General features: G+C 35.1%; 1 protein-coding gene across 1 annotated transcript in view; it reads right to left on the reverse strand.

Annotated features, from left to right (window-relative positions):
• Nucleotides 1–20,009, reverse strand: part of LOC150089901 (uncharacterized) — a 64,486-nt gene that overhangs the window by 29,728 nt on the left and 14,749 nt on the right. The window contains exons 4-6 of the mRNA XM_090389699.1: nt 12,575–12,747; nt 5,362–5,555; nt 3,486–3,642 (exon numbers count right to left, since the gene is read on the reverse strand). Of these exons, the coding sequence (XP_090245825.1) occupies nt 3,486–3,642; nt 5,362–5,555; nt 12,575–12,747 (524 nt within the window). The remainder of the gene's footprint in view (nt 1–3,485; nt 3,643–5,361; nt 5,556–12,574; nt 12,748–20,009) is intronic.

The raw sequence follows: 20,009 nt of genomic DNA on the forward strand, positions 1-20,009 counted from the left end.
CAGGGCCTAGAGAAGCTTGTTGTCGGCTATCGGAAATTGTATGATGAAAAAACAAAAGCCACAACTGTTCAAACGACTGTGTTCAAATATTTCCGTAGTAAATAGTTAGTTTCTCCATTATATATTTTGAGCAATAAACATTTAATTCTATAATTTTTATTATCTTTTACATGGCATTCAGTTAAAAAGTTATTTAAAAGGTATTTTTAAAATTCTTTATAGACATTCCTGAAAGTCACGGACCAATTATAATTTTTCCTATTGATTATTATATTCGATTAACGTGTTTCCGTTTTGCACGATGCGCTCGCGGTACGAATTAATCGCGTTAATCGAGGCCAGCCTGTATATAGTAAGTTTTAAGTCAAAATAAATTAAGACATTTTTAAAAAATTAACTGCTGCTTAAGCTTAATGAGATATTTTAGTTTTGGAATGAGTAGTGTATTACTGACCAGGGGAAGGGGGACTCAATGAAATATCATCTATAAGTGACTACATTATAAGCTTTAACAGTCAAAATGTGAAGAATAGTAGTGCTATAATTATTTAAACTTAAAATATATATTATTAACTTGAATAAAAAATTACAAGTGCCTAACCATATTATGAGACAGTTTGTTTCATAAACTAAGAATGTCACACTGGATAAATCCTAGAAGCAAGAATGGAATTTGCCATTATTAATCAGTGAACTTTGATTGGATCAATGTGATTGGTTATCATATTCAGAGAAATATGTGATTTGTTTACTCACATATTTCTCTGAATATGATAACCTATCAGAGAGATATGTGATTTGTTTACTCTTGTTAGCAGAGACTGGAATAACAGCTATCCCTAACACTAAAAATACCTTTCCTGCACATAAACATTTTGTCTAAGACTTGTGACATGAGAAATAATCTATTCTAGCTTTTTTTATATACTTTTAAAGATGAAATGAGTTACGTTATAAAATTTAAAAAAGAAAATATATATTATTAACTTGATATTTCATTTTCCATTATATTTTTATACTTCCTATAGTAGTGTTTATCAGGATAAGAAAAAACTGTTTGTAGATAAACATATTATAAACTTTAAAAGTTTGGTTGTAAAATAATATGCAGCGATTTATATTATGATAGTTATCTTTTTTTATACTTTTTAAAACATTACAAGCATAACATCTATTTTTTTAAACATAGTTTGTTGACTAGGGGAAAAAATCAACAAAAAAAATCTTTTTGCAGCTATAATATTTAAAAGCAAGGATGACAAAATCAATCTTCAGGTTGTGAATTATTATTTTTTAAATAACTAGTGCTGTTATGAACATGATACACGATCATCAAGAAAAGATGTTATAGTTACAGAATGCCTATTTTTTTTATATACAGGACTTGCACTGGTGATTTTGGTGTCATTAAACATGTAAGGCATGGTAGTTTTTACTGATTAGTGATGTACCCTATCAGGAAAATTCTGAAAACAAGATGAAGTTCACTACTGACCATGTTTTTTGTGATGAAAAGGTTTCATCAAACTGGCAGTTTTGTAGCACTGCAGAATGAGTTTAAATTGAAATTGGGTTTCAGGAAAGTCTCGAAAGACGAACAATTTCAAGGTTAGTATAGAAGTCTGAACAGCCTGGTTCTGTAACAGGCAATAAGAAGTGCAGCATTTTTTTTTTTTTTTTTTTTTTTTTTGTTAGTTGGTGCATTGGCTTCTGTGGCCATAATGCACCTCCCAAAGGTTTTGCATTTTACTGTGATCCAAGCCCGAGGCGGGATTCAAACCTGCGACTTTTCGGTTGCCAGGCAGGCACTTTACCCACCTGGCTAGCCCGGTCGGCAAAGTGCAGCATTGGCAGAAAGAAGCTAATGAGGATGCCTAAAATTATTTCACAAAATAACAGTGATTATTTGTATTCCAAGGATATCTGTGAGATGATTGTTTCAAGAGCTGGGTTTACAGCACACTTTAAGCATTATTCAAAAAGATTTCTTAAAACTGCTTTGTAACAAAATACAGATGCAGTAATCCCTGACCAACACTAAAAAAATGAAAAAAAAAACTACTTTCCTTTATGACTCATTTTGTCAATATCTGGAAATCAATGCAACAGTTATTTGACATGTAGTTCACCAATGAATTGCACTCACAGCCAAAGTGGCTACATCAATAAACAGAATGTGTCTAGATAGGGTAGTGAGAATCCCCATATAATCATTGGATGCCTTTGCATTCTGAGAAATACAATGTGATAACACAGTTTCATCAGCTGGAATCATTAGACCAATTTTTCTGAATGATACAGTTAATGCAGAATTCTACCAAAAACTCCTTTGAGACCACTTTGTTCTACTCTGATGCATGGGAAAGCCCTCATATGGTGAATGCAGTTCTTCATTTCCTGAAGGAAGATGTTAACACAATAGGGTCATTTGTAATTGATATCCTGCATGACAGGATATCTGAATTCCTCTCATTATTTCTTCTGGGGATTCCTGAAGAACAGTGTCTACAGGTATAATCCACACATACTGCCAAAGAATGGAAAGGTAAAATCATCGCTGCATAGGGCATCTCTGAAGAAACACCAGCTGCAACTATGGTAAAAGTTCAATTTTATTTCTACAAATGGTATTGGATACATATTGAATGTTTTTTGCTTGAATAACAAGTAAAATAAGATGGGAGAGTTTGAATAACAAACTCCCTCATCTTGTGCATTTAATGATACCCAACCTTACCAAAGTCAGTGCAATATATCAAAAAAAAATAGTTATTCAAGATGTTTGTGTCTTTTTTTGATGATCCTCTTATCTTATCTGTGCTGTAGAGTAATTACACAAGTAGATCAGTAAAACGAGAAAAATAAAATTAAAAAATATTCATAAATGGCAGTACTACAAGTTTAAATTTAAGTTAAAAATGTCCCCAGGCAGCCATTTGTATGACATCCCCAGTCTGTGGCATTTTTCACGCCTATGTAACTCCCATAAAAAGAAATGAATTACATTCCTGTAATAATAAAATTCAAAGAAATTAAAGCAAACAGTTAAATAGCATAATAATTCTATCCAACTATGATGAAATAAATATTAGTTTGTTACATATAACAGCTATATTTGGGGATGAATTAAGAGGTTTGCCATGTTCATTTCCAGTGCAAGATTTCATCACTAATTTTGAAACAGCTATTTTAATATGTACTACCTTCCAGTTTAAAATTTCATTATATAACCTGACCTCAGTACCAAGCACTGATGTCAGGTTAACTTTAAGGCCTTAAAGAATTTCCCAATCTCTGATTGATTAAAATCTACATCTCTCCAAACAAGTGGCAAACCCACTACACTTTAATAGAGAATATGAACAAGTGAAAAAATAATTAATACATGATTGTGTAAAGCAACTAAAATAACCCTTTCAATCTTCTACAATTTCACTTTTTTTTTTTTTTTACTTATATGCTTTCAAAAAAGTTGTTTAACTTACAATTCACAAACATGTATTTAGCCTTAAAACCAGGATTGGAATATTCATCGTTAGCACGAAACTTCACAGTCAGCGATAATCCAGAAGACATTAGCACTGGTGGACGGAATGTGTTTCCATTATATGTATCTATCCTGGAACCATTACTGTCAAATATCTATATAAAAATGAGAAATGATAATACCAAAAAGTATTTACTAATCAGCTTAAAGACTTACTTTACATATATGAAGCCAAGATAACTGTTCTTGTTTAGTTTTTAAAAACAGGTAATATTTCAATGCTGATCTTGATATTAAAGCTACATAATGATTAAAACAAAGTTTTAATGCACTTTGGTCATCTATATACGACATTTTTAATTGTGAACAATATCAAAATATATCTAATAGGAATAAATCTAATATGTAATTCTGTATTCAAACAGCCTTTAAATAAACTCTCATGTTCTTGGAACATGAGAGTGAATTCAGCCTACTGCAGTGATCTCCCCCAGTCACCAGATCTCAATCCAACTGAGCACCTGTGGGATGAGGTGGAACCAGTTTTTTGGAGTAGAGACCCACAACTACCAATTCCAATTTGCAACACCTGTGAGAAGCAACTGAGTCTACATGGACCAGCATCTCTGTGGAAACACCTCACTGAGTTCATGTCACAAAAAAGTCAAGCTGTTCTTGTTAAAGGGTGATCTACTCACTATTAGGTTGGTGTGCTTAATAAAACAGCCAATCAGAATGCGTGCTACATGCACCACATTTTCTTTACAAGACTGCAAGCACTGAATGGAATAGGTTTCATTAGAAGAGATGAATTTTGTGAGTGGTTTGTGCTAATATATGAAGTAGAGCCCAATTTTAAAAACATCTTGTGGATGGATGGATGAAATCATCTTTTAAACTGATGGATGAGTAAAATCACAGAACTGTGTCTATTTGAGTAGTGAGAGCTCTTATCCAATGTTAGAGCATGAAGTGTTAGTACTGGTATTGCATCCCATTGCTTGGTTGGATGGTATTGTTGATCCTTATTTCTTTAATGACAGTGAATGTGCTCTTAGCATGATTCACTGTCATCATGCATTCTTAAATGATAATTTTTCAAAATGTATAGGATATTTAGGCCAGCTGAATGACCTCTTTACCAACAAGACAAACTCGTGAATATTCAAATATGGAGTTTAATCACAGACAGGATCCCTTTTCTTAATTTCAAAATTATAATGTAAGCAGATCCTCCCTCTGATTAATTCTAGGATTTCCAGACAGATTTTATAATGTTTTAGTTTATGATGGTAACTGTAGCTTAAGTTAAATTAGAAAGAGTATTAAATATCTTTAGGTCACCTGTATAGCTAATTACCTGTTTACATTAGCTAGAAGGTGAATCTAAGATGAAGAAAAGAGTTATCAAATATAAAGCAGTGGCTTTAAATTTGATAACAAGAGTTTTATTAACTAAAAGCTGTTATTGCCAAGTAAGAGGGGTAAGATATTTCTCCTTACAGTGCATAGGAAACCTTATGAAGAAATGTCAAATAATAAATACCATTATTTTGAATAACAAACAATAAAATTCAATAATAATTATTTTGAAAAACAGTTTATCAGGTCAGAATAAAATATACAGAGATGCTCAGTTCTGCTCAAAAAAATATCACTAGAAAATTTCAAATTTTTATCAGTTAAAATTATACTCAGTATAAATTTAATAAAATTTTTACTAGAGTTGCAACTGAAATTTTTACATAGGGTTGTAAAAATAAATTTCAAAATGTTAGTCATTATGACTTATGTGCTATACATTAAACCCATTTGTTTTTAATAAAAATACTACTACTGTCTATAACTATATAACACTAGCAATAAATAAATACCTCTACAAAAGACCAAGGTGAAAGCTGAAAATCTGTGAAAATTAGCTGTACAAAGCCACTGCTGTCAGTGTTCTGAATGATGTATTCTGCACTGTAATCACTAGGATAGCCCAAAGGAAAGTGAGGTGACTGGAAATATCCTGTACTATTTGACTGATAATAATCAAATCCTCCTTTCAACATATATACATTTTCTGAAAGAATCAGCCATATGTATATATTACTAAATCATAATTAATTTATGAATGAACAGAAATTCAATAAAAAGATTGATAACTAATAAACCACAAAAAATATAATTAGTAAGTACTTTCTGATGAATAAAATAAATCATTTAATAAAACTGGATAACCAAATTCATGCACTCACTCTCTCTCTCTCTCTCTCTCTCTCTCTCTCTCTCTCTCTCTCTCTCTCTCTCTCTCTCTCTCTCTCTTCCCCCAACCCGAAAAGGGTTGCAAAACTGTAATAAACTACTTTAATCTGATAATATTTTGCAGAGTTAATGTTTTAAAGCCTATACGAGTTCTACTCTTGCATATATTCACCTCTACAAAACATAAACTAGAAGTCCAGAAATATTTTAAAAGGGAAAACTGTATGAGACATACAGGGTGATTCAGGAGGAATAGTAAATATTTTGAGAGGTTATAGTATTGATTATTCTGAGTAAAAAAGTTCATATAAACATGTGTCCAATTCTCAATGGATACGAAGATACAGCTGTTTGAAACTGGCGAGCACAGCTCCCTGAATCAGATGTAACCAAGAAGCAGTTATAACCTGACGCTGTTTGGTGTTACAAGTGTTGTTAAGAATGCTGCACATCTTCACACGTGCTGAATATGCCAATGTGGTGTTTGTCTACGGTTTTTGTGGTGGAAGTACTACTGCTGCTTGTAGAGAATACCATTGACGGTTTCCTAACTGCAGAACACCAGATACACCAAATTGCGTGAGACTGGTACAGTTCCCAGAGCTCATATTTCTTCTAAAGGTACAAATGAACAAAAGATAGGTTTAAATGAAATAGGAGACAGTGGTCTCAGACCATTTTTAAATTCTATACAGTGGGATCAACTGATGATGTTACCAATGGTGAATTCTAAATGGGAAGCCTTCAGGGACTTAATCTTGGAGGCTACTAGGCTTTTCATACCAACTAAGAAATACTGTTCAAGGTTCAGGCCTAAATGGATGTCAGATGAATTAATGAGGCTTGTGGCAGAGAAGAAAAATGCATGGGATGCATATAAATTATCAGGCAACACAGAAACCTATGGCAGATATAATTAAGGCAGTCTGTAATCAAGTCACAAAGGAGGTCAGGCAGATTACGAGAAATCTTTTGACAAAGGATGCAAAGAAAACCAGCAAAGAGTTCTTTACTTATGTAAACTCTAGAAGGAAGGGAATGAATCAGATTGGTCCACTTAACATAGATGGTTCAACTATTGATGATCCTGCTCAAGTAGCTGATAAACTGAATGAGTATTTTGCATCTACATTCAACCAAGAGGAGTTATTCAAGGAGGGGAATGCCAGAAGTTTATTAAACTCTAACAGGGAGCTAAGTGATTTTGTAATAACTGAGAGCAAAGTGGAAGAGAAATTATTATTATTATTATTATTATTAGCCATATGGTGCAAGGAAGCCTGAGGCTTATGCTGCACCGGCCAAAAACAAATTTCCCTATTACCCTGAGAGAGAGAGAGAGAGAGAGAAGTAAAAAGGAACCACCAAGAAAGAGAAGAATGATGATATCCAGCTCAGGACCCTGGGTGTGCCAAGCCCATTCTCACCAGATGTGAGCCCCTGGGGGTATTGTTGAAGTTAAACATAAAAAAGGCACCTGAGGTGAATGGAATCTATCCAGTTATACTGAAGGAGGCAGCAAAGGAAGTTAGCAAACCCTTAGCCATAATTATGAGAGCATCCTTAGATTCAGGGGAGGTCCCCATGGACTGGAGATGTGCAAATGTATCCCCAATTCGCATAGGGTGACACAAATAATTACAGACCTGTTAGTTTAACTTCTGTTCAGGAAAATAATGGGATCACTGGTTAAAGAGGTGATACAGGATCACCTAAACAAGACTGCAGTAATAGTTCAGACACAGCATGGGTTTGTTAAGGGAAGTCTTGTCTGACCAATTTGATTGGATACTATGATGTGGTCACAAAGGAACTGGATGCAAAAAATAATTTTGATATCATATACAGCAGACTCTCGATTTACCAGAATCGGATTAACTGGGAAGCGGATTAACCGGGACACTTCAAGTCTCCAAATTAAAAGAAAAAAAAAAAAAAAAAAAAAAAACAACCAGAAATCATAAAATTCAAGTAATAACTAGAATAGGTATAAACAGATGTTTTGTAAGTCGTAAATAAGCAACAAGAAGTGGCGTTATAAGTCATCATTGGGAGGTTAATGTTCCTATTATCTTGCAACCCCCTGCTGTCTTCACACCTGCCACTCAGAAAAAAAAAAAAGAGAGAGAGACCAAATGTTTAGTTTGTTTTAGTTCGTTGTGTCAATTGTTGTGTTCCATCACACAGCAAAAAGACAAATTTTGTTTCGTTATTTATGTCAGGGATGTCAAAATTTTTTTTATAGTAAATTTTTTTTTTTTTTTGTTTATAAATCACAAAAATGATGGGTAAATGCAAAAGAGTTGCACTTTTAGTTAAACAAAGAATTGAAATTATTCAAAAGCTTGAAAATGGTGCATCCATTAAATCTCTAAAGAACCATTATAATGTTGGTGACCAAACCAAACCATACGTGACATCACAAAAAAATAAAGAGAAGCATTGTATTGGACACACGAGTAGTACGTGGTAAGATTTTTATCTATTGCCATATTTTTTACGTAGGTTGCAGAATATTTTTCGATACAGTAAGTCCCCGACTTATGCAACTACAGATTTACGTAAATTTGTTTTCACTCAATTTTTTAAAATTTTTTTTTTAGGATTGTAAAATTTAAAACAACAACAACAAAATAATAAGCAATCAATAACAACGATCATGCCACACACAAATTGCACAAGTGAGATTGGAGTAACAAGAAAAAAAATAGAAAAGAAGAGAAGATTCTTACAATTATTTATGATTCTTTTTTTTATATGACTGAAGATTTCAGTGAAGGGGGGGGACACACTTCACCATAATAACGTAAAAACCAACAGAATTCCAGCTATCGGTATCATCACAATTGCAATAAGATCGAATTTACTACCTGTTTATAATTGATTGCGCTAACAGAAAACCCAATAAAACGGGAAGTGCAACTTGTTTTTATTGTTTTTTGTTGACCTCCAGAAATGTGCTTTAGTAAAATATGAACTCGTGCAGGGTGATAATAGCAAGTTTTCGCCTTAACCCTGTGAAGTTCTTTTCAGAAAATTTAATTTTGACCGTTATCATGGTGCCAACTATCAAGAAAAGGAAAGCGATCGATTTGGATCAGAAAATTAAAATAATAAGGATGTATAAAAATGGCCAAACATTAACAAGTATCGCGCTGAATTCAGATTTGTCAATAATAATAATATAGCAGCAATATGTTACTAGTCATTCCCAAGTTACATAAAACTCAACTAAGTAAGAAGTCCTGGAACGTATCTCTTAGACATGTCAGGGACTTCTGTATTTTTGGATTAACAGGGAAATCGATTATCCGGGATTTGTTTTTTACCATCTATCCCGGAAAATCGAGAGTCTACCGTACTTGGATTTCAGGAAAACTTTTGATACTGTTGTGCATGGAAAACTGTTGTACAAATTGGAGCGGTATGGCATTAAGGACAAAGTTGCTGCAATGGATAAAGGGATGGTTGAGTGGAGATGGCAGAGAGTGGTAATCAGTGGACATTCCTCTACGTGGACTAATGTTATTAGTGGAATCCCCCCAGGGTTCGGTGCTGGGCCCACTGTTATTTTGTGTACTTATCAATGATATCGATGAAGATATATCAGGCTTAATGTCCAAGTTTGCAGATGATACAAAGGTTGTTAATGACACTAAAGACAGTATGCTACTGCAACAGGCGCCTCTGTAGCCAGGTGGGAAGGAGCAGCAGTGCGTAGCACACGCTTCTTGATTAGACCTGGGTTCGAGCCCATCACCACCAAATACGGAGGATGCGGAAAGGTCAGGGAATGACCACCGCATATCCCGGAGCAATATGGCCTTAGTTGCTAATGCTCCTAAAAACCAAATAACTAACAAACAATATAACTACTGCAACAAGATCTATAAAAGTCAGGCAGATGGGCTCAGAAATAGCAACTGAAGTTTAACATTGACAAATGCAAAGTACTGCATATGGGTAGCAGTGACCCAAGAGAAATGTACCAACTCTGTGGTACTACACTCAGGGAGGTGGAGAATGAAAAAGACCTGGGAGTAATTGTGCAGTCAGATATGAAATTCTCTGAGCAGTGCAGACAGGTTGCCAGAGCAGGTCATGGAGTTTTGTCAGTGATATATAAGAATTTTTCTAGCAGAGACGAGGAGGTGATTATCCCTTTGTATAAGGCAATGGTCAGGCCACACCTTGAGTATTGCATACAGGTCTGGAGGCCTCATTTTAGGAAGGATGTAGAGTTGCTAGAACGAGTACAGAGAAGGGTAACAAGATTGGTGAGAGGAACAAAGGGGGCAATTACCAAGAAAGGCTTAAGTTCTGCAAGTTGCGGCATCTGGAGACTAGGCAGCTGCGAGGTGACCTGATTGAGGTGAATAAGGCTTTGAATGGTTTGAGCTCAGTACTGACAAGATACTTCTGCTTGCTCAGACTAAGAACCTGAAGGGGCATAGATTCAAATTGAGGAAAGACAGTTGTAGAATAGATGTGCAGAAGTTTGCCTTCAGCCAGTGGGTAGTTGATGGCTGGAACAGACTTCCATGTGTTGTGGAAGTTGATAGCTTAAATAAATTTAAGGCTGAACTAGACAAACGTTTGGAGTGACCGGATCAGTGAAATGGGGATTTTTTTTTTTTTTTTTTTCGGCTGATGTTATATAAGCTTGCTTTCTTGCATCATATGCCTGAACTAATGAAATGCTAATGATAAATAGAACACATTCTTCTGTTGGTAGAACATAGTCTCTACTATTAGCACATGAAGAATTTCTATGCATATCAATGTTCCATAGACAAGAGTATGGTGAACATTACATGAGCACAGCTTATATCCATATCACATACGGCGGGTACGACACCTTCAACCAGGAGACGATGCCCAGTGATTGGGATTTTGTCGATGAGTAAATGCTAATCACCAATTAATACCGTTCAGCAATGAAGCTATGTTCACCCGTGATGGTATCAACAACACCTGTAACTCTCATAGGTGATCAGACGAAAATCCACATGCCACTACAGAAACAAATTTTCAACATCGTTTCTCTGTAAATGTGTGATGCGGTATCATCGACAATCAGTTGATTGGGCGTATTGTGTTACAAAATCATCTTACAGGGCCCATTTACCTAGAATTTCTGCAAAACGAACTTCTACTACTATTGGAAGATGTTCTCTTTGCTACAAGGATTGATATGTACTTTCAGCAAGACGGAACTCCTGCACAATATCTAAATCGAACTTTCACTGAATGATGGATCAGTCGCCAGTGGTCCCGTTCATTGGCCACCAAGGTCTCCAGACCTCACTCCATTAGATTTTTGTTTGTGAGGATGGATAAAAAGGGCAGTATATAAAGAAAAGGTGAATACAAGAGATGACTTGCTCACTCACATTTAGGATATTGCTGCCCTCATAAAGGAATGCCAAGATGACCTCAGAAGAACAACACATCATATTACCACCACAAGAGTTTCAAAGTGCATTGTGGTTGGTGGGTGGGATTTTCGAACATCTATTGTGAACTGTAAAAAATTTGTCAATTATTTGTGTTTTTTATCATTCAAAAAGTCAATAAATGCAAACAATGTCATTTATCGTTCTTTAATACCTCTCATAATGGCTTTGTGCATGCCAGTTTCAAACAGCTGTATCTCCATATCCATTGAGAATTGGACATAATTTTACTCAGAATAATTGATATTATAACCTCCCAAAATATTTACTATTCCTCCTGAATCACACCCTATATCAACAATGACATCAGTAATAACTACCTTGAGCACACTGATTACTACATATACATAGAGAATGGAGTAAGGACTAATACATATAATCCATAAAGCAAATCATTGGATCTATCACCTTATGACCCCCATTCAAATACACAAGGTCACTTCTTTTGGGCAGGTATAGCATGATAAATATGAGGTGGTCACAAAACAAGGGGACAGCTTTTTAATTAAAGGATTAAAATTTCTAAGGGTGGTATTTTTTTTATTTAAGTTTCAATTTATGTGTAAAATTTTTTGTGTTACTGATCACTGCTAGAATATAGAAATTGCATTTAGTATTAAGATTTTTGAAGTAACCTGCTAAGTATACATTAGACTAGGCAGGGAGGAAGCTATTTATTTTTAACACAATGGCAGCCACAGTACTAGAAATGTGAAATTGAGAATTATATAAAACTGATTTATTACCTCTCTAATATGAACATTTTTCAATTTTCTTTATTATTAATACTAGAAAACCCAACCTGCTATGCAAGCAAATGAACCATGGCCACCTTTAACCATATTCTCAAATGCAGACACTACAATATTAATAAGTAAGGAAACAAGCTAATTAATAGAAATAGTAGCTGGTACATTATGATGAAACATTTTAATTTGTTATGCCTAATGCACCAGTGTATTAAGTTTCAGTGTATTAAGCATAATAACTCATTCAAGAGATTTTAATTAAAAACATAATATCTAATTCGGATGCAAGCATAGCACGATCCACTTAATGTATTATTTTGATCTAGTCCAGTCTACTCACACAAAGTGAAATTTAATTTGTGTTAGAGGATATCATTACTAATTAGTGTTAGATGTGAATATAACTATGAGGTGTATTACTAATACTGATATGGTTACTACATTATTAACTCTTCTCTGGCCCATTATACTTTTCTGCAAAGTGTTGACAGAATAAAGCAGTTTATCATTTTATCATTAGTGTTTTTATAGCAATGGTTATAGCATCACCCCTAAAGAACTGCCAATCTTTACAGTAAATACTGAAAGTATCCTTTTGATTATTTAAATAAATAATTATATTAAAAACTTACTTCTTGCAGTGAACTGAAGGGCAAATGCATCATTATACGAATAGCTGTACAAAAAATCTACAGATACAAGTTTTGTCTTTGACTCATAGAAAACAGATGAATTGGATATAAAGCCACAAAACTCTTGTCCTGTTTTCCCATAAGCAGGCTCTTTAATCCAGACATAGTCACATCTAAATATTAAAAATTTTATAGATTAAAATTTTTAATACAAATAAATTAAACCACAAACAATCATTTACATTCAGCCTTCTATCATTACACCTTTTCCAACTAAAACTTATTACAGATATCCAGTAGCGGATTCAGGGTAGAGGCACTGGAGCATGTGCTCTCCCTGTTGTTTTTTGGAAAATATACACTAATCATTTAAATTCCCTTTAGCTACAAAAAAAAAAAAATTTTTTTTTTCCATTGCTAACATAAGATTTTATCTATTTTTGCATTGTGGCTCAGCTATTTTCAACTGACTACAGTTGGCAACACTGATGCTAATGTGATTGCCATTCTAGTGCATAAAATGGTGCCCCCATTACAAATGGCATCCCCCCCTGTCATTTTTTTCTGGATCTGCCACTGCAGCTATCCCTATCCTGCAAATCACTTTTTCTGATTGTTGTTTTGTTCATTCACATTTCCTTTTTACTCTCCAGTTTTGCAATGCATGAACTGGCTTTTCTTTTCATGAAGAATGCAGTAAGTTGACATCTATATCTAACATGATAAAGATGTCAACTCACTACATTCTTCATTTGTTTCAACATATTTGTTTCTTCATAAATTTCATCAGCTAACTTTCCAGTTTAAATTCTGTCCAATTAAAGTGATTCAGTTTGGTGCTCTAGTGCACAGAATTCAATCTGAAGCAGAGCGAGGCTATGGTCTAAGAAAACTGTTATTCTGTCAAGTCTATATACTCAGAAATATTCCGCAAGCAGCAGGTTGATCTTCTTACTGTTCAGACAGGTGCTAAATATTACCAAGAAGAGCTTCAGATATTCAAAGCAGTGAAGATTATGGTGTGTGTTTTTTTTTTCCCCCCAGAGAGACCGTTGGTCATTTTGTTATGCTTTGTAACCTTTACAACTTTCATTCAAATTATGTAAATCTAAAAAGGTGTTTTAGATTCAGTTAATTACTTGCAGCATTGGCAAAAGTTTCTGTGTACCTTAGTTAATGAGTGTAATTCTAATTAATAAGTTGAGAGAGTGTGTTTTAGGTGTTACCATAAGGAATTTATGCAGTGGATTGCTTGAGTCTTTCAGAATATTTCTTGAAGGTTAAGGTAACTGTGAATAAGGAAGTATATATATATATATATAAAACTTAAGAACCCAACCCAGTTGGCTCTGACAATATTGATCATGTAAAAGAATAAAACGCTTAGTAAAGGTTCTCTTGCTAAGAGATAGTGTAAAGTTATGGTTTGTTGTTTGTTTGTTATTTGGTTTTTAGGAACTAAGCATTAGCAACTAAGGCCATATTGCTCCGGAGATATGCCGTGGTCATTCCCTGACCTTTCCGCATCCTCTGTATTTAGTGGTCACAGACTCGAACCCCGGTCTAATCAAGAAGCATGTGCTACGCACTGCAGCTCCTGCCCACCTGGCTACAGTAAAGTTATGGCATCACAAGAAAAGATAATTATATGATATTAGATATTAGATATAGGCTAAATTGTGGAAGTAGTTCTTCTTCAGTTGTACGAAAGTATGGTGTTAGCAAATCAACTATTCACTATATAAAAAAAAATAAAGATAAAATTAGGGCAGGTGTTCATTCTGATCTAATTCCTAGCATTAAAGTTGTATATGTAAGTAGGCATGCTGTCTACTTTGAATATCTGTTAAACTGATATTACTAAATTGGCAATTTACAGTAGCTTTGGTATTTTTATACATATAATATATATTACCAATTCTTTCTATTTCTACTGTTTAAAAATTATGTTTCTGTACTTTCTAACTCACAAGGAATGCAACCTTCATTTCTTGCAAATTTAAAAATTTGCCATTCATAAATTTTTTTTTTTTTTTTATGAGAACCCCAAACACGAAAGGTATCAAAACCTATAGTACTTAGCACCGTGCATGGGTTGAAGGAGAAGTATGAGGAGAGGGGATGCCGGAAACTTTGCTCTAGAGACTAAACATGGGTTTCACCACTTCAAGCCTCCAATAAGCAAAGTGGTGGTATTTCACTGGTTGATGAAAGTCATCTACCACCTGTGCCAGTCCCTTACTTTCATGATTGATGAGGAATACCTAAACTATATTGTCTACAACAGGAAAATAATTGAAAATCAACAAAAAAAAAAAGTCGAACTTTTTTTTTTTGTATACATTTAAACTTGAAATACTGATATGTTTTTATCTACTCTAAAGTTGTGTGGCAATATCTGTTTCAGCATTTTCTGAATGTTATTAAAACCTACAGTACTTAGTACCATGCCTGGGCTGGGTTGAAGTTCAGAAGATAAAAAAGACTTGCTGATATTACACTTGAATTTCTGTATATTTTAATATTCATGAAACACATGTGAAGGAAGATTGTCCCAAACGACAGTTGTTGAAGGAATAAATGAGGAAAAAGAAAAGTTGTTCTGTGAGTTTGAAGTTGGACAGTAAGGGGATGCTTACTATTTGCAGCACATGTTCAGACTAGTTTGGAAGAGAGTGGGGGATTTACTCTACTTATTACTCTTTTTTTTTTTTTAAGTCCCTCTCTCTCTCTCTCTCTCTATATATATATATATATATATATATATCTTCACAAATGACACTATATTCACAAGTAACAATACACAGTGTAAAAAAAACATTATGGAAATCCTAAAGTCTCAAAATTTTATTAGACATGTTGGGCAGACAACTTGTGTAGTCGAGACCCGCTAATTTAGTGGGTCTTGACTACACAACTTGTCTGCCCAACATGAGTAACAATATGTGAAAAGCTGGCATAGACTGTCTAAAGTTAACAGTATTGCATTAAAACAACATTTAATATATGAATTGCTTTTATCCATACAATTTATATAGGAAAAAAAAATAATAATGATGATGATAATGTCAGATTTCTAGTTGTCCAATTTTAATGAAACTTGGAATGGCTTAACAAATATTTTGACGAAGCCCAGATATAAAATTTCATGAAAATCCATCCACTGGGAATCCCTCTGTTATGTGCAGATAGATGGATGGACAGACAGACAGACATTGTAAAGACAACAGGTGCGCATGTGCCCGTGCGCATACACACATGAACATGCCTAAAAATGATATAAAACTTTTAAATGAACAAGCTAAGCTTACATATCAAATCCTATAATTTAATTTTTACTGATGTATATATATATATATATATATATATATATATATATATACTGTGCTTATCGCTTACATGTAGACTTACACTGAAATAAAATTAGACAGTGCATGGCATACTCCTAGATCCTTAAATTGTCTCACATATAAAAATTGTTAACTATTAACATATAATAATGGTTAAATGTTAACAATAATATAATACTATGCTAAATAACATAGCTTAAAATTACACTTAAAAATGCCACTTACTGCATTCTTTAGGAAGGGTTAGTCCTCTGGAAAGCATTATAAGAAGGAGTTTACTATATATATATATATATATATATATATATTAGTATAAGTATTAGTAATGGCCTCATGGTGCAAGAAAGCCTATGGCTTATGCTGCACCAGCCAACAAAAAAAAAAATCCGAACAAAACAATGATAAAAACGAAAAAAAAAAAAATAATAATAATAATAATTAATAAAAAAAAAAGAAAATTAAACCTATCATCCTATGCGTTTCCCTTACCCGAAAGTACTATCCAGATGACCTTTGAATTTCCCCAAACTGTCGGTCTCTACCACCCATGAAGGCAACTTATTCCAGTAAGTTATAACTCGCTGGCTAAAATAAAACTTCCTGCAGTCCAATCTAAATATTTCCCCCCTTAACTTGAATTTATGTCCCCTAGTTCTAGCATCATTTATAATCTTGAAAATTTCATCCTCATTCATTTTACTGATGCCTCTCAGAGTCTTAAACACCTCAATCAAATCTCCTCTAAGGTGTCTAGTTTCCAAACTCTGCAACCCACATATTCGAAGCCTTTCTTCATAAGGACGCCCTTTTGCCGATCTCACCAGGCGAGTTACCCGTCTTTGCACCCTTTCAAGAAGCTCGATGTCTTTCTTTAGGTGAAGTCTCCATACTTGAACACAGTATTCCAAGTGTGGTCTAACATAAGACTTATATAATGGGATTATCACGTCCCTATCTCTACTTGCAAGAGTTCGATAGATCATCGATAGGACACCATGGGCCTTCCTTGCAACCTGTTTACAATGCTCAGAGAATTTCATGGACCATATCGTAACACCAAGTCCCTTTCCTCCAGTACTGGGTTTAGTTGAACTCCACCAAGTGAATAAGTTATTTTGGGATTACTGTTTCCCAGGTGTAATACCTTACACTTTGTTGGATTAAAGCATAGCTGTCATTTTTCTGACCATTCCTGAAGTCTATCTAGGTCTCTCTGAAGAAGCACAGCTTGACAGTGATCATTAACTACTCTACCAATTTTAACATCATCTGCAAATTGAGACATCACGCCCTCTATCCCTTCATCAATGTCGTTTATGAAAATTAAAAACAACAGTGGTCCTAATATTGATCCTTGGGGAACCCCACTTCTTACATCAACCCAATCTGAGGAATAGCCATTTATCACAACCCTCTGCCTCCTGCCCTGAAGCTATCCATCTAAGGATTTTCCCAGTGATTCCAACCTGTTCCAGCTTATAAAGCAACCGCTCATTAGCATTAGCATTAGTAGAGGCATTTGATGCAAGAAAGCAAGCTTATGCAGCATCAGCCAAAATAAATAAATAATAAATAAAATAAAATAAATAAATAAATAAAAAATAACCACTTCCACTTCACCCCTCTGTTTGTTCGAAATACCAGTCCAGCTGAGCCTTAAACTTATTCAGGCTATCAACCTCCACGACAAGGGATGGAAGTCTATTCCACCAACCAACCACCCGCTGGTTAAAGGCAAATTTCCTCACGTCTATCCTACATCTGTCTTTCCTCAATTTGAATTTATGCCCTCTCAGGTGATTATTCTGAGCAAGAGGAAAAATCCCATCAGCATTGAGCATGCTCAAACCATTCAAGGCTTTATACACCTCTATCAGATCACCTTGCTGGTGCCTAGTCTCCAGGAACTGTAATTTACAAAACTTAAGCCTTTCTTCGTAAGAGCACCCCTTTCTTCCATTCACCAATCTTGTTGCCCTTCTCTGTACCCGTTCCAGCATCTTTACATCCTTCTTGAAATGAGGCCTCCAGACCTGTATACAGTACTCTAGGTGTGGCCTGACCATTGCCTTATACAAGGGAATAATCACCTCCTTATCCCTGCTAGAAAAATTCCTATATATCATCGACAATACATCATGTGCTACTCTTGCAGCCCGTCTGCACTGCTCAGAAAACTTCATATCTCCCTGCACAACCACCCCCAGGTCCCTTTCATTCTCTACCACTGTCAGTATAGTACCACAGAGTTGATACGTATATATATACGTATCAACTCTGGGGTTGCTGTTTCCCATATGTAGTACTTTATATTTGTCAATGTTAAACTCCATTTGTCACCTCTCAGCCCATCTGCTCAACCTTTCCAGATCCTGTTGCAGTAGCATAGTGTCAGTAGTGTCCTTGACAACCCTGGCAACCTTCGTATCGTCTGCAAACTTGGACATTAAGTTGATATACCATCATCAATATCATTTATAAATACAGAAAACAATAATGGACCCAATACTGAACCTTGAGGGACTCCACTAATAACACTAGTCCACGATAAGCAGTGTCCATTGATTACCACGCACTGTCTTCTCCCCCTCAACCACCCTTTTATCCATAGCAGCAATTTGCCTCCAATGCCACACTGCTCCAATTTGTGCAGCAGTCTTCCATGTGCAATAGTATCAAAAGCCTTTCTAAGATCCAAGTATATAATATCAAAGTTATTCCCTGCATCCAGTTCTTTTGTGACTGCATCATAGTATCCAATAAAATTGGTCAGGCAAAACTTCCCCTTAACAAAACCATGCTGTGTCTGAGCTATAACTGAAGTCTTGTCTAAATGATCCTGCAGTGCCTCCATTAATTTTCTGGGAACAGAAGTTAAACTAACAGGTCTATAATTACTTGTGTCGCCCTTTGATCCTCCTTTGTGAATTGGGGTCAATTTGCACATCTCCAGTCCATGGGTACTTTCCCTGAGTCCAAGGAAGCTCTCATAATTATGGTTAAGGGTTTGCTTACTTCCTTTGCTGCCTCCTTTAATATAACTGGATAGATCCCATTCATCCCAGGTGCCTTTCTTGTGTTTATCTTCAACAATTTCTCCTCCACTTTACTCTCAGTTATTACAAGATTCTCTAGCTTACTGCCAGAGTTGAATACACCTCTGGCATTCCCCTCGCTGAATGTCGATGCAAAATATTCATTTAATTTGTTAGCTACCTGAGCAGGATCATCAACAGTTGACCCATCAATATCAAGTGGACCAATCTGATTCATCCCCTTCCTTCTAGAGTTCACAAAAGGAAAGAACTCTTTGCTGTTTTTCTTTGCATCCCTTGCCAAAGATTTCTCGTAATCTGCCTTCGCCTGCCTAACCTCCTTTGTAACTTGGTTACAGATCAACTTGTATCTATCATAGGCTTCTGTGTCATGTGTTAATTTGTATGTATCCCATGCATTTTTCTTCTCTGCCATATGTCTCATTAGTTCATCTGACATCCACTTAGGCCTAAACCTTGAACAATATTATTATTATTATTATTATTATTATTATTATTATTATTATTAGCCATATGGTACAAGGAAGCCTGAGGCTTATGCTGCACCAGCCAAAAAAAAATTTCCAAGTTACCCCCCCCCCCCCTGTGAGAGAGAGAGATGTAGAAAGACATCACCAAGAAAGAGAAGAATGATGATATCCAGCTCAGGACCCTGGGTTTGCCAAGCCCATACTCACCAGATGTGAGCCCCCGGGGTTATTTTATACTTCATAACTGGGTTGTCACTATTGCAACAATAGGGTACCTACCCACACATTGAAGAGGAGCCAAAAAGCCTTACAATATGAGATATAATTAAAACTATGCATTAAATAAAATTACCTTGGTAGTAGAAATGATGCATAAATAAACTCCTTCATACTCTTAGGTATTTAGCCAAGAAATATCTTTTAAATTAAACCACATACACCATCAGGCAGCTCATATTGTGCAGTTATATTTCATAACTAGGTTGTCACTATTGCAACAACAGGGTACTCACCCATCCATTGAAGAAGGGATCAAAAAGCCTTGAAATGGTGCCCTTTG

This window comes from Mastigoproctus giganteus, chromosome 2 (genome assembly GCF_048544385.1).
Source record: "Mastigoproctus giganteus isolate SK-2022 chromosome 2, ASM4854438v1, whole genome shotgun sequence".
NCBI lineage: Eukaryota > Metazoa > Arthropoda > Arachnida > Uropygi > Thelyphonidae > Mastigoproctus > Mastigoproctus giganteus.